The 15637-nt window shown below is 51.4% G+C and overlaps 1 protein-coding gene across 9 annotated transcripts in view; it reads right to left on the bottom strand.

Annotated features, from left to right (window-relative positions):
• DLG3 (discs large MAGUK scaffold protein 3) overlaps positions 1 to 15637 on the bottom strand; it is a 179995-nt gene that overhangs the window by 91906 nt on the left and 72452 nt on the right. For all 9 annotated transcript variants that reach the window (XM_073358605.1, XM_073358606.1, XM_073358607.1 and 6 more), the window contains one exon: positions 9229 to 9282. In XM_073358605.1, the coding sequence (XP_073214706.1) occupies positions 9229 to 9282 (54 nt within the window). The remainder of the gene's footprint in view (positions 1 to 9228; positions 9283 to 15637) is intronic.

The raw sequence follows: 15637 nt of genomic DNA, 5'->3' as shown, positions 1-15637 counted from the left end.
GTATCCTGTCCGCTGACAGTGGCCAATGCCAGGTGCCCCAGAGGGAGTGAACAGAACAGGTCATCATCAAGGGATCCATCCCGTCGCCCATTCCCAGCTTCTGGCAAACAGAGGCTATGCACGCCATCCTTGCCCGTCCTCACTAATAGCCATCCCCTCATTAACGTCGCTCCCTAAATCAATCCCTCCCTCTAAGCAGCTGTTGCTCTCCTCTGTGGCCTTGTCTTCACGTAGGGTGCTGACATGGCGGTGACACTGGCAGACTTCAGGGACGACGGGAGCGGTGTGGTTAATCCCCCGTCGCCCCGAGAGGCGGAAGCTCTGGAGGGAAACAGCTCTCCCCGCAGCACAGTGCTGTCCACACGGGGGGTGTAACTACGTCGCACCCGGGGGCGGATTTTTCACACCACTGGGAGACGTCGTTATACAGATAAAAGTCTGGTCTGAGCTCATTTCAGTCTGTCAGTATCTTTCAGACACCACTCTCCAGGTGCAATCACACAACAGGCATGCAGGGAGGGACTACTCCATCTCCTGTCCCATGATGTAATGTATCTGCATATTCAAACCAAACATTTGCTGGCATGCTGAATTGCGATCTTATGTCTGATATGCTGTTTATTTTCACTCCTCAGTTTCTTTCCGCAGTACAGTTTCCCAGGAGACAGGCCTCCTGGGTTATTGGTTCTGCCACTGACTTGCTGTACAAGTGCAGGCATAGCTCACTGTGCTTCAGCTTCCCCATATGTAAGATGGGGATTCGCCGTTCCTGACAAGTCGTAAACCAAGGTCAGACGTTTTTCTAAAAGCTTTGCTCTAGGAATTCGTTTGGGGCAGCTCCATGGCTTGTGCTATAGAGGAGGTCAGACTGGGTGATCGCAGTGTCCCTTCTGGCCTTGGAATCTATGAAAATGCAGATAGCGATATTTACTTATGAAACAAGCATGTTGTAAGGCTTAGTCAACTGTTCCCCGTGGTCCACCCTGAGCAGCAGTCAAGGTGGAGGGGAAAAGGTAGTGGTACTTGCCCAAGGTCCTCCCACAAATGAAGCCCTGCCTCTCTGAGGAGCTCACGCGAGAGTGTGTAATTTTTCAGAATACGCTCCTCCCTCTCTTGCATGTTTTGATCAGCAGTGACATAGCTAACGATGGTGACATTTAAATTATAATCACAGTGAGATAAACGGGACAGCACAGTCCTTCTAGAGCCATTGCAGGCTGTCTGCACACTCTGGCAGGAGTGCACACTTAGTCAGTTACACGTGACTCACAACTGCAAGGTTTTCTCCGCAGCTACCAGAGCTGGAGGCTCAGTTTTGTAAAACAGATGTTCAGATTTAGGAGCAGATGCAGCCTCTTAAAAAAAGACAAGTACCAGCTCCCCAAGCGACAATGAGCCAGCCCATTTCAACCTCAGATCCTGATCGGCAGCACTTTGCTGCTCTTCCCGGCCTTGGTCTCTTCTGAGCAAGGGAGCGAAACTGTAAATTCTTATCCCAAATTGTGTAGTCATTTTTTGATGTGGGCAATTATCTAGATTGAAAAGATCAGCCTAATTTCAGAGTAGTCAGGTAACGATGCTTTCTACTGGGGGCTTGGCTACCTCTAAAACGCTGCAGGGACGCAGCCGAGCGGCTGCAGAGCGCCAGAGAAGATACTACCTATGCGGACAGCAGGGGTTCTCCTGTCGGCGTAGGTCATCTACCTCCTCGAGAGGGGGTAGTTGGATTGATGGGAGAATTCTCCTGTCAATCTCGCGCTGTCCACACCGGGAGTTAGGTCGGTTTTAACGGCATGGCCACGGGGGTGGATTTTTCACACCCTGGAGTGACACAGTTATTTTCGTAGCAGAGCAGGCCCAAGTCTGGAAGTCTGAATCCAGTGAAGCGTGTGGCCAGGCTGAATTTTTCTGTTTTGAGGCCAAAACTAGGATATTTAGAATGGCCACTAACCAGACACCTGCATGTCTCCGTAACTGGAGATGTGGTGAATGCCAGCACAGGAAAGCACTCACTGAGGAAATTAACATGCTATAAATACCGGTCCTTTTAGTATCACATAGGGCAACTTTGCAGCATTTTTACACAAAGCACAGGGAGTGGCTTTCTGGCAATGATGCCATGTACAGAGTCTAACCCGTGATCAGAAACAGCTTGCCTCTAACCCTGTTTCCAAACAGAATGTGAGCTGCTGTCTCCCTTCATTCCTTGTACCACACTGGGGGTTCTTAAACCAATCTCTAGGGCAGCCATGAACAGCCATGCCATGCCCTCGAGATCTGCCCTTCCTTATAATGCTGCTGAGAAGGGATACGATTTTCCAGGTGCAGGGTTTTTGCTTGTTTGGTTTGGTTTTTAAAATAATATTCTATTGTTTTATAAATTCCTGTGATCTTGAAAACATGCATTTGACCTGGGAGGGGAGAATCAAGAACCAGCACACTGCATACACATGCCTGGATGCTGAAGGATGCCTTATCCCCAATCCGTCTATTGTGGAAGAGGTAGGTTTGTGGCCTGGGCCATCCAGAATTTGCCATCTTAAACAGAGGGGTACAAAGATTGAAGGATTCAGAAAAGGGCCTTTAGGCACCCCAAGTGATCCTTCTCTGAACTGAGACCAGGAGGGGGGAATCCCTAGGACAAGATTATTTACAGTAACCCCAGAGTTGAGGAGGGGGCATATTGGGAGCTAGCAAGGGGACCCTTATGGTGTTAGCCTGCAGATGGCAGGGGGTCCCATAGACAACAGGTTGTCTGGTCTCTTCACCTGTTCTTTGACACTAGACTTCCTGCTGTGTTACCAAACCCTAGTGACTCATTTTCAGTCATGTCCATTTTTATGCTGCATGTTTTGCACACCAGGGTTGGCACTGTACACAGCGCAGATAAATAATACATGCTAGCCCTCTTTCACTGCTCCAGCAAGGGCCCGCTGTGCTCATTCAGCGTAGAGTGTCACAGGGCATTCATTACGGGCCAGTGTGTTTGCTCTTCCCTAGCTAGGACAACAGGAGAGTGTTTGAATCGCAGTCCTACTCCTCTTGTTATAAGTTTGAGACAAGTCACAGAGGCTGAGCTGCTGGGTGTACTCCTGGGGTTCGGCTACACAGCAAAGAAAAACCTGCAGCAAGCCTGCACCAGCTGATGCGGGCTCGCAGGGCTCGGGCTGTTTCAGTGCTGTGTAGACTTCTGGGCTTGGGCTCAAGCCTGAGCTCCGGGAGCCTCCCACCTCGCAGGGTTGCCTGAGCCTGGACGTCTACACAGCAATGAAACAGCCCCGCAGGCCAAGGTGGCTGGCATGGACCAGCCCTGGGTTTTCCTTTGCTGTGTAGACAGACCCTTGGCTGACTATTACGAGTTTGTGATTGTGACATGAAGGTGAGCATGGAATGGCTGTAGGAGTGTGGTAACTAGGGCTAGACACCATGATGGCTGTAGTGACCTGCAGCAAGGTTTGCCAGTAGACTCTCAGTAGGCAAAACGTGAGGGTATTACCCACTGGTACTAATGTGTCTGGCTAGCCAGGCTCACAACACAAGTTCAAAGAGGCCGTGACAAAGTCAGCAGTGCCCACGTGGCATACAGTGGTCTGCTATGTCTGCTCCTGGGTGACCATCTTCAGAGTTAGGAGTTCTCCAGCGTTTGCTAGTATAGACCAGACCTTAAGAAAGAGATGGTCTTGTAGCCACCTCTGCTCCAGTCACTCTCCAGTCGCGTCCTTGCGGCTACTACACGGCAGTTGGTTACATGGAATCGTACCACTGGGAAAGTATTTCAGGTATTTGTAGCTGTCTTTTAGTGTAAACAAGGAGCAGCAGCTAGCAGCATGTGACCCACCAGCTCTCTGCAGGGCGCCAGACAAGCGCTCCATGGGCCTTAGTCTGGGGCTGGCAACCACCAGAAGAAAATCGCAACGCTTTGGAGTTGCTTTCCATGCTGATCTCTTGGAATGGCCATCAAAGGTATTGCATCATCTGAAAGCAAAGGGAGGTTTCCTCGCTCAGTCCCTGGGGGCACCTCTGACACACTCAGCACTGTCTACAAGGTAGATATGCTTTTTATAACCCACACTCTGGGTTGGGTAAAAGCCCCCGCTATGTGCAAAATCTATTATGCTAATGCACAAAAAAAAATAAAAAATAAAAAAAAAATCAAGCCCCTGGAAGGGGAGTTCTAACCCTACAGGGTGTCTTAGCACAGACAGGAGAGTCAGCTACTCACACTGGCTACAGTACACGTTGAAGGATACTTCTGTTTGGAGACAGTTCTTCTAAAGGGGACTTGGGTTACAGTGGAAGGACATTGCTGTCTGTGTGGCGTTTGTCCCCAGTGGCTCTCTCTGAAAGGACTACAGCCAGGCTGGAGGGTGGGAAATGCCTGTGAGGACATCTGGAAGCCATGGATGGAGAATGTACAGAAAGTGGATTCGGATTCACAGGTAGGTATTTATTTGCTTACAGAACTGGCCCACGATGGGGATTATCCTCTGAGGGATTCTTTCATTTAGGTGCTCAGATTGTACAGTGATAAGCATGGGATAAACCCTTACACAGAACAGAATTTAACTTACTCGGGAATTGTAGCTGGAGTGCTGGGTGTTGTTGGATTAAATTCTGTGGTGGATGCACAGAGATCCCTGCCCCAAAATGCTGCCAGTCGAAGGCGAGAAGACAAAATGCACTAGGTCTCTAAACCCAGGGCCTCTCCTAGATTTACAGACAGACAGTAGAATCCACAGAATAACTCCCCAGCCACAGCCACTTGTGGCCCTTGGTTTTGGTGTCTGTAGCCCTGAGTGCAGCTGGTTCTCTGGACATAGTTATGGGTGCCTGAATCAGACCCCCAGGATCAGCCTCAGGAGATGACTGGGATAATTGGCCAGCTGTCTCCATAGTGATTAGTGTGCTCTAATAATCTAATCAAACCCACCAGAACAGGGCAGTAGGAACAGACCTCAAATCATAGACAGGAAAAACAGGGCTCCCAGCCAAGGAGCTGGGAATGGGGGAGGAGGACAGAGACAGTAAGCTACCAAGATGGAGAAAGAGGGGGTAGAAGGAAACAAGTAAAGGAAGAAAAAAAGTGAGGGGCTATCTTGAGCCTCTAAGGCCCAGCTTGTGTTTTAGGAGAACTGGGGCTCAGCCACAGGGAGGGTGGAGCCAGCCCTGAGGGTCTCTGTGGAGTTGGGGGGGCTAAGGGCCCCTGGAGGAGCCCAGTATTGGTTGCGATGTTAGTCTCACAGGTCCCTGTGATCCCTGCGTGCAAAGTTGTATGCAGGGCCATGGAGGGAGGGAGAACTGCCTGCACCCTCTGCCTTCATTGCCCATCTGCACGGGGCCAGGCACAGCTGAGCCAGGGGCTGGGGCTGGTGTGGGAGGAAGAACAAGATGATGGTGGCTAAAGTGGAAAGAGAGAACACGAAGTGGCAAGAGGGAGCGTCTCACCTGCCACCCTGGTGAGTTCCAGGCGACAGGCAGAGGAGACAAACCAGGCTTTTAATCCCAGACGGCCTGTTCAGGGCAAAGCCAGTTCTGCCCCCGCCCCCGCCTGCCCCAGGGGTCCTGTTCCCTTCTAGGAAAGTTTCCTCTTTCAGACTTACTGGTAAAATGGCATCAGCAAACGGGACCCAGATGGCCCCAGGTCCCAACCAGGCAAGACAGGCTCTTTCTGCGGTGCTGGGAGGAGCCTGGCTCACCTTGAGGTAGGATATGATCAGGAAGACTAGAAAGGGGGCACAAAGCCAGCCATTCAGACAGTGAGCTCAGCAGGGAAGGGACTGGCTCGGATTCTGGGTCTGCAGAGCTGCTCTCGATCAGCAGCACATGGTCTGATTTAAACCCTGCTCTCTGCTCAGAGTGGGTCGTAGGGAACCTGTCACCTCAGCCAGCAGCGTCCCAGACTGCAGACACGCGTTGGGTGATGCCCCTACATCAGGACTCTGCATCAACGCATACTGGTGCCAGCTGGGGCTAAGAGCAAGGCCTAGGCACCACCCGTAGCTGACCCTGCCAGATCTTGGCAGCTAAGCAGGGTCAGACACGGGAGCTAGCCATGCAGCCAGCAAGGAGAGAGAGGAGACTCACCCAAGTCCCCGCCAGATGCCAGGCGGGAGAGATGGTGTTGGAGGTAGCCCTGGGCTGAGATTTAAGACAAAGGTAAGTGGATGCATCAAGTAACGCAGTTTCCCTCTCTCCGACTCAGCCCTGACCCACCCCCCAGCATGGTGCTGGCATGCACTGGGCTGTGTGCGGAACTGGCGTTTGTGTCAGATCTAAAATGCTTTACTACAGAGGTGCCACCTGTGGACTACTGGCCCAGTGTGCAATACTCTGTCCTGATTTAGGGGACCAAGCAAAGCCCAGCACAAGGCATCAGGGACAAACCATCCCGATGAGTCGAAAGAATAGTAAATATGGCAGGCGACCAACTTGGCTTAATGGTGAAATCCTAGCGGATCTTAAACATAAAAAAGAAGCTTACAAGAAGTGGAAGGTTGGACATATGACCAGGGAAGAGTATAAAAATATTGCTCGGGCATGTAGGAATGTTATCAGGAGGGCCAAATCGCACCTGGAGCTGCAGCTAGCCAGAGATGTCAAGAGTAACAAGAAGGGTTTCTTCAGGTATGTTGGCAACAAGAAGAAAGCCAAGGAATGTGTGGGCCCCTTACTGAATGAGGGAGGCAACCTAGTGACAGAGGATGTGGAAAAAGCTAATGTACTCAATGCTTTTTTTGCCTCTGTTTTCACTAACAAGGTCAACTCCCAGACTGCTGCGCTGGGCATCACAAAATGCGGAAGAGATGGCCAGCCCTCTGTGGAGATAGAGGCGGTTAGGGACTATTTAGAAAAGCTGGACGTGCACAAGTCCATGGGGCCGGACGAGTTGCATCCGAGAATGCTGAAGGAATTGGCGGCTGTGATTGCAGAGCCACTGGCCATTATCTTTGAAAACTCGTGGCGAACCGGGGAAGTCCCGGATGACTGGAAAAAGGCTAATGTAGTGCCAATCTTTAAAAAAGGGAAGAAGGAAGATCCTGGGAACTACAGGCCAGTCAGCCTCACCTCAGTCCCTGGAAAAATCATGGAGCAGGTCCTCAAAGAATCAATCCTGAAGCACTTGCATGAGAGGAAAGTGATCAGGAACAGCCAGCATGGATTCACCAAGGGAAGGTCATGCCTGACTAATCTAATCGCCTTTTATGATGAGATTACTGGTTCTGTGGATGAAGGGAAAGCAGTGGATGTATTGTTTCTTGACTTTAGCAAAGCTTTTGACACGGTCTCCCACAGTATTCTTGTCAGCAAGTTAAGGAAGTATGGGCTGGATGAATGCACTATAAGGTGGGTAGAAAGCTGGCTAAATTGTCGGGCTCAACGGGTAGTGATCAATGGCTCCATGTCTAGTTGGCAGCCGGTATCAAGTGGAGTGCCCCAAGGGTCGGTCCTGGGGCCGGTTTTATTCAATATCTTCATAAATGATCTGGAGGATGGTGTGGATTGCACTCTCAGCAAATTTGCGGATGATACTAAACTGGGAGGAGTGGTAGATACGCTGGAGGGGAGGGATAGGATACAGAAGGACCTAGACCAATTGGAAGATTGGGCCAAAAGGAATCTGATGAGGTTCAATAAGGATAAGTGCAGGGTCCTGCACTTAGGACGGAAGAACCCAATGCACAGCTACAGACTAGGGACCGAATGGCTAGGCAGCAGTTCTGCGGAAAAGGACCTAGGGGTGACAGTGGACGAGAAGCTGGATATGAGTCAGCAGTGTGCCCTTGTTGCCAAGAAGGCCAATGGCATTTTGGGATGTATAAGTAGGGGCATAGCGAGCAGATCGAGGGACGTGATCGTTCCCCTCTGTTCGACATTGGTGAGGCCTCATCTGGAGTACTGTGTCCAGTTTTGGGCCCCACACTTCAAGAAGGATGTGGATAAATTGGAGAGAGTCCAGCGAAGGGCAACAAAAATGATTAGGGGACTGGAACACATGAGTTATGAGGAGAGGCTGAGGGAGCTGGGATTGTTTAGCCTGCAGAAGAGAAGAATGAGGGGGGATTTGATAGCTGCTTTCAACTACCTGAAAGGGGGTTCCAAAGAGGATGGCTCTAGACTGTTCTCAATGGTAGCAGATGACAGAACGAGGAGTAATGGTCTCAAGTTGCAGTGGGGGAGGTTTAGATTGGATATTAGGAAAAACTTTTTCACTAAGAGGGTGGTGAAACACTGGAATGCGTTACCTAGGGAAGTGGTAGAATCTCCTTCCTTAGAGGTTTTTAAGGTCAGGCTTGACAAAGCCCTGGCTGGGATGATTTAACTGGGAATTGGTCCTGCTTTGAGCAGGGGGTTGGACTAGATGACCTTCTGGGGTCCCTTCCAACCCTGATATTCTATGATTCTATCTGCAGAGCTGCCCCCCGTGTTAAAGAGGAGGGTGGCTGCCATTTGCGGCCTCCTAAGACAACTAGGTGCAGGTGGCAGACGCCTGGCACACTGTCAATGCGTCTCTCCGCAGGGTGAAGTTTGACTGCCCCAGGTCTATGCAGCCAGCACTGCAGGAGCCCCGTAGTCATCTCTCTGCCCTGTGCAGGGACATTGCTAAGTGTTCTGGCAAAACCCTTCCGCTGAACGGCGGGGGCAGGGCTGAAGTGGGTCAGTGAGGAAGTGGTCTCATGGGTCACCAGGTTAAACCCCCTGTCCAGTAAGATTCACCTTTCTGGTTCCCCACCACCAAGTATATTCCCTTCCCCAGAATCTGCCCTCAGGAGCTCATTCCCCACTCTTCCACCACCCCCAGACTCTCTTCCTGGCCCTGCCTTCCTGCTGCTAACACCTGCTGCACGGTCTCCACGGAGAGGACTTCCTTGATTTCCTCCTGCAGGCTGGTGCATTGGCCAATCACTCTGATCCGAGCTTTGCTTTCAGGTAATAGCTCCCCTAGTGATACTGAGAAAGGCCACAATGGGGTGGATGGACAGAAGCAGCACTAAAGTGACCTTCCCTCAGCAAAGGAGCTGGGAACAGCTGGTGTGAGGAGTGCACAGAGGAGCAGCTCTACAGAGGCCAGCTTCCCCCCACGATAATAGCCATGGCAGGATGAAGTGGTATCCCCTGGGCCCAGGTGCGTGGGGGATACCAGGGAGTGGTATCCCCAGGGCCCAGACAGGTAGCGTCATCATGTTAATTCTACAGAAAAAAAAATGAAAATCCAAGCAGGAGACTTACAGAGATCCCTGGTTCCAAGGAGTCCGTGTTCACGATAATGGGAGCAGGGTTAGCCTGTTAGAGAGACGGAGACAAAACCCAGAGTATCACACAGCTGAACTATGGGTCCCAGTGCTCCCAGCCACCCTCTCCAAGATTTGCCCACACAACCACATGGTACTTAACAGAAGATCAAGACATGAAAATAAGGCAGTGTTCTCTGGCACTCTCCCTCCACCACCTTATGTCTCTGTTTGGGCCCGGTCTGACTGGAGGGGGCCTGGCAAGATTCTCACAGGCTTTCCAGGTGCCGCATCCAGCCCAGTAGCGTTCCTGCCCTTGGGGAGCCCAGGTGCCGTGGCACGGGAAGGGAAGGAAACAGGCCCCACCCCTAACCTCTAGCCCAACTCCAGAACAGGCTGTTCCTGAATCCCCAACTAGTGGGAGCCTGGCAGCTGGGGAGAGGGAGAAACGTACTTTTGGCTGATGTGGCTAGGCACCAGTGGACTAAGCTTGGGGTAGGAGCTGGGAACAGCCAAGTTCCAGTCCCCATTCTACAGCAGATGCAGCCTGTGACCTTCCCCTCATCAGAGCATGGGGCGGGAGGGGGCTGTGAGAATTAACTCAGTAATGCATGCATAGCGCGCAGGAGCACACAGCCTGGCCAACATGCTCGGGGGGCGGCAACTGCAGAAACTCTAGCAGCAACATTCATTTCACAAATTGCAGTCCTGCCTGTTAAGGGCGTGTGGGCCTCTAATCCGGACCCACAGGTTCCCGTGCAGCCCTCACGCCCAGGCATCACTGGACAGCTCACCCACAACTACTGGAAGTGAGGGGCTAGCAGAACTCTGGCCCTCCCAGAGGCCCCAGCCACAAGGATCCTGACTGGCCCCACCATACCACGTTATATACAACATATATCTACGGCTACTCTCCACTTCCACGTTAGTCAGAAGGAGGCACAGGAAGTTGTCTGAGCAACGGAGAGACTTTCTGACCAGCCACTGCACTGCACCTGACACTTGTTTGAGCCTTGGATTCGGATTCTGGCTCTGACCCCTGCCTTGGCCTCTGGCTCTGACCATTAGGCCTGACCACTCCTGCTCCGATCCCTGGGCCAGCCTGTCCATGTCCCAGTCCTGACACTGCCTCCCTGGGTTTTCAGCTTCCTTTGAGCAGCCGACCAGCAGCTGAACTACCAATAATCAGCTGACCACTCTGTCCCAGCACCTGGAAGATGAACACCTTCGAGGGCCCTAGGATGGGCCATGGCATTTAAAGATTTGGAGACAATGGAGAGGAGTTTCCATTTCCTCAAACCACTTGAGCAGCCCATAACTCCTCCAGGGCACCAGGTTTACATCCCCCAAACCACCCCCAGCCCCGGCACTCGACAGCTATCCTCCCAAAGCACCACGCGGCCTCTCCCCCAGACAGCCCAGGAATGTCTCTCCTCCCCTCAGACCCAGCTGGTTCCCCCCTCCCCACAGTCTGGGCTGTTCCCGGTTAGTGTCGCTGATCTGTGACCTTGTGGCTGATACTTGGTGCCTTTCCAGGCTTTAGGGATCCTCTCTTCCCTAGAGAAAGCTTCTCCAATCGCTGCAGCTCCCCTCGCTGGGTCTCCTCTGCGTCTGGCACGGTGTTTGACGGAGGATATTCTATACGTGTGCTGGAGAAAGGAGGCGGAGCAGTCCCGAGAGCTCCTGAGGCCAGGTGAGAGGGAGGGTGATGATGAGAGGTAGCCACAGGTGCAGGAGTGTCTGTGTATCAATGACCTGGAGCATGGGCAGGTAGGGAAGCACATTTCCTGACACAAAGTCAGGCTGGGACGGCAATGACATTCAGAATGAGAATGGGGGCCGGGAAGGGACTGGTCCAGCCCCCAAGGATGGGAGGGGAATACAGACATCACCCAATGGCAGAAGGTAAGAGAGAGCCGGGAGATGAGCACTGGAGAGGTGGGGAAGAGCACGTGATAAAGCCGCAACGGCTTGGGTGGTTAGAGAGTGAGATCTGTACGGAGAGATTCAAACGTTCCATCAGGCGCTTTCCATCCCCTCGAGACACATCAGGCATGAGCTTTTCATCCCTTTTCTCTGCCGTGTGTATCAGGGAATCACCATCTTCCAGCCTTTGCTTGGCCTTGGAGTCTGGAATGAGCGCAGGTGACAGAGAGTGAAAACGGGACAAATCACACGACACAGCTACTGAGGTCTCCGCTGTAGGTCCACTCATGGGACCTGCTGCCCCGGCGCTGATTTTATGTTCAGCCCTGCCAGAGAGCTGTCCAGCAGGAGACCCTCCCGAAGGACAGCAGCAGCACCTGGCTGACGCCCAGCCTGTGAAAAGGAATTCTCCTCCTGCCCTTCCCACCCAGGCAGAACCTGCTACTGCTCTGGGCTCTTCCTCCCCGCAAACTGGTCTAGAGACATGCAAGAACGGAGAGCGGCAGGAGGCACCAAGCGTATCCTGGCCACTGCAGCTCTGGGAATACACAGGTACAATTGTCCCAAACACCTAATAAACAATGAGCACGGCTTCACCTGGGCCAAAACCATTATGCCCATTAATTGGCTGATGACATTGAAATCCTTCCCATAGCTGAGCTCAATTATATAGAGACGGACCATGCTCTATCACATGGGGGATCAAAGGTTGGCTCCTCAACTCACTGTTTCTCTCCACAGTGAGGGCTGATGTGGAGACAGCATGCTCCCCTACCCCTGAAATGATGCATCACTTGAATGGCCATTGCCGGCCATAACTATCAACCACAGGATTTTGTCCTTTGAAGCATCTGGCTAGATGGTCTCATTTGGTGAGGCAGTTCCTATGTTCTAGCCAGAAGCAGCGCCGATGTGTTCCCAAGAGAGCTGCATTCAGCCCTCCACCATCAGAAAGAAGCGGGCTTGATGAGGATTGCAAGGCAGTGAAGGGGAACATCTCACAAGATCACTCACCCTCCAAACACAAGACAGATATTGTACAGAAGTATGGAGTTTAGAAAGTTCCTCCACACATTTGTGCCCCACCTAGGCCCCCTCCCTTCCTGACACTCACCTCAAGCACAGAAGAACAAAGCTACTGTACCAGATTCCCCTCCCTCTGTCTCTTCCAACACAGCTCCTAGGTAACCTCCTCCTCCTCACTCCCCACAAACAGTGCTCTCAAGGATGCGCCTCCTTCCTCTCCACTTCCAAGCAGGTTCAGTAAGAACAGATGTTATCTTCCACCATAATTAATAAAAGTATTCAAAATAATGAATGGCCTAGAGAAGGATGATTGGGAGCCCATTTTCATATCATCTATGGAAGTGGTTTTCAACTGATTTATCACTGTGGGCCAGGTGGCAGGCCCAACCCTGGACCCCCACCATGTGGGACCAGCCAGTGACCCTGACCCTGGACTGTGGGAGGCTGGGCAACAGCCCCAGACCCCACAGGTCCGGCTGGCAACCCCGATCCCAGACCCCATAGGGCAGCTGGCAGCCCCAAACCATGCAGGGCTGGGTGGCACCTCCAGACCCCAGACTTCTGCTGGGGGGGGGGGGGGAGGGAGCTGGGCAGCAGCCCCGGACCCCTGCTGCACCAGGCAGCCAGGAACCCGGACCCCACCACGTGGCCCGGCGGCTGTTAGCACACAGCTGGGCTACTAATTGGGCTGCATGTGGCCCATGGGCCGCAGGTTGAGAACCGCTGATCTATAGTCTCCCTTTCTCATAAGGGACAGGCAAGTGCAAAGTACTGTATTTAGAAAGGAAAAATCAAATACACAGGTATCAAATGGGGAATAACTGGCTAGGCAGCCCCCAGCTAGCCCTGATATATCTGCAGCTAATGCCAGGCCGGGAGGGCAAGAAAAGGAGAGAGCTGGGCTCAGTTCAGGGCTGACTGGCACAGGGGATGGATCTAGCCACCTCTCTAAGTGAGGGGAAGGATCACTAACCTGCCCCCCCAGGCAGCCACCAAGGAGGAAGCCCTGTCCCCCCAGCTGTAGGAAAACTCTGGAGGAGACCTAGGAGCCTCCAGCTCTGAGTGCAACTGAGAGGGTGAAGCCCAGTGACATTGTGGAACTTGGCCTCACCACTGACTGAGCCTGGGACCATGATGAGGTGCCACTCCAGACCCATGGGAAGCAGCCTACAGGAACAGGCCATCCAACTAAGAGGACTAGAGGGGCTATTCCCCAAACCAAACAGACTGGTAGGAAGTAGTCCAGGGCAGCGAATTTAGACTCCCTGCTGAGAGGGCTAACAAACTTAGGAACCAGGGCGAGGACCCAGTGGAGAGGGAGGCCCCGGGTCTCCCTACCTCCCCACCAGCCTTAGAAACAAGCCCCACAACCAAGTAGGGAGTTGGGAGCCATGCACGCTAAGCACTAGGTTGTCCATCCCTCCAGGCTGGCTGTTAGAGCCGTACTGCAGAAAAGTATCTGGGGGGTTTACAGCAGATCAAAGTGAAAACGAGTCAACAATGTTATTCTGTTGCAGAAAAGGCAAATGAAATTATGGGATGTATTAACAGAAGTCTCATATGTAAAAGATGGGAGGTAATTGTTCCACTCTACGCAGCACCAGCGAGGCCGCAGCTGGAGTACTCTGGCCAGTTTTGGGCAACGTAGGTTAAGAAAGAAGGGGACAAGCTGGAGTGAGTCCAGAAAAGAGCCACAAAAATGATAAAATGTTTAGCAGCCCTGACCTGTGAGGAAAAGTTGAAATAATTCAACATGTATATTCTAAAGAGAAGAGAAGACTGCGGGGCAGGACATGATGATAGGAGTCTTCAAATATGTTAAGGGTTTTTACAAGGAGGGCAGCGATCAACTGGTCTCCATGTCCACTGCGGGTAGGACAAGAAGTAATCAGCTGAGTTTGCAGCAAGGGAGATTTAGGTTTGCATTAGGAAAAACTTTCTAACTTTAAGAATAGTTAAGTTATCTAGGCAGGTTGTGGAATCCCCGTTGCTGGAATTTTTAAGAAATGGGTAGGCAAGAACTTGTCAGGGATGGTCTAGGTATACTTAATCCTGCTTCGACGCAGGGGGTTGGACTAGATGGCTTCTTGAGGTCCCTTCCATCCCTACATTTCTGTGGCTCTATAACAGAACAAGAGGACACTCAATGACATTTGAAAAGTGGCAAACTAAGACAAGGAAATATTTTCTACACAGTGCACAATCAATCATATGGAACTCATTGCCACAAGGTAGCACTGAGGCCAAGAGTTCAGCAGAATTCCAAAAATGTTGCACGTTTGTATGGATAAAAAAAAAAAAAAAAAAGAGTTCTGGAAGGGATATAAACCCTTCTACTTTAGGTCATCAGAAAGCCTCTAAGTAGTGGAGAGTAGGAGAAAATTCAAATTTAAGAGCTCGATGCAAAAATTATTGGATGAGTTTCTCTGGCCTGTGTTATGCAGGAGGTCAGGCTAGATGATCCTACTAGACCTTTCCGGTGTTAAAACCTATTAATCTATAAAGCTTGCCCTGGTGACAGATTATCCCATTACTACTTACTGCTGGGTTTCTGGTACCTATCTCTGAAACCTCTGGTCCCAGCCACTGGTAGAGGACCACGAGTGTGATCCAGCTTGCCAATTTTGATTTTTTCATGTCTGACCTGTTTGAATTTCTGAATTTTTAACTCTCCCAGTTCCCCCACCTACAGTGCAAGGAATCAACAAGCTGGGGGTTCCGGTCTTACCCAGAAAGATTCTGATGGCAGAATGAAGCAGGAGATGGTTAATTTGATTAATTCACTGATGCATTCTCATCTCTCCTGCTGCCATAACTACAGGCTACAAAAGGATAGACTTTGATGAGGGCTAATTCTCCTTTAGATCAGGCAAACACAACCGCTTTCAAATGCTCCTGCTGAACTCCACCCACACATAAAGCAGTGTCACACTTAAGGTGCAACGTCTTGGGAACTAGGAGGCTTAGAAGCAAGAGCTGTGTCCCCACCTCAAAGCTCCCCTTTCTGGCACTATGGAGTGCTCATATCGGACCCTGATAAGTTGTGAGGTAGCATATCTTAAACCCAACACTGGGCTAGGTCTGAATATTGCATGCCCGTGGTCCCAGACCAGTACAATTTTGGGAGAAAATTCCAAATTTCTCAGTAAAAAGAAAACACTTTTATAGCTGGTGGTTAAAAAACAATGGTGGCTGTTTGAAATTGCTCAGAGGTTTGAAATGCTAGAGGCCATCTCGGAGATGGACTGGTGGCAGAGTGCAGAGGAACAGGTTAAAGGTAAATGCAATTTATCACATGGCACCCTGAAGTATTGTATGGCGATTACCACCACATCTGGTGCTTTGTGATCCTTCTGCAGGACAGGTGCTATCGGTGGTAAAGTCACAGAAGCTTTTAATACCAGCCAATGTCCCCTGGGATGCCCCATCACAGTCCCTTTGCTCCATTACTAATC

This window comes from Lepidochelys kempii, chromosome 9 (genome assembly GCF_965140265.1).
Source record: "Lepidochelys kempii isolate rLepKem1 chromosome 9, rLepKem1.hap2, whole genome shotgun sequence".
NCBI classification, from domain to species: Eukaryota; Metazoa; Chordata; order Testudines; family Cheloniidae; genus Lepidochelys; species Lepidochelys kempii.
Note: the sequence above shows the minus strand (reverse complement) of the source record. Positions and strands in the feature narration are given on the sequence as shown.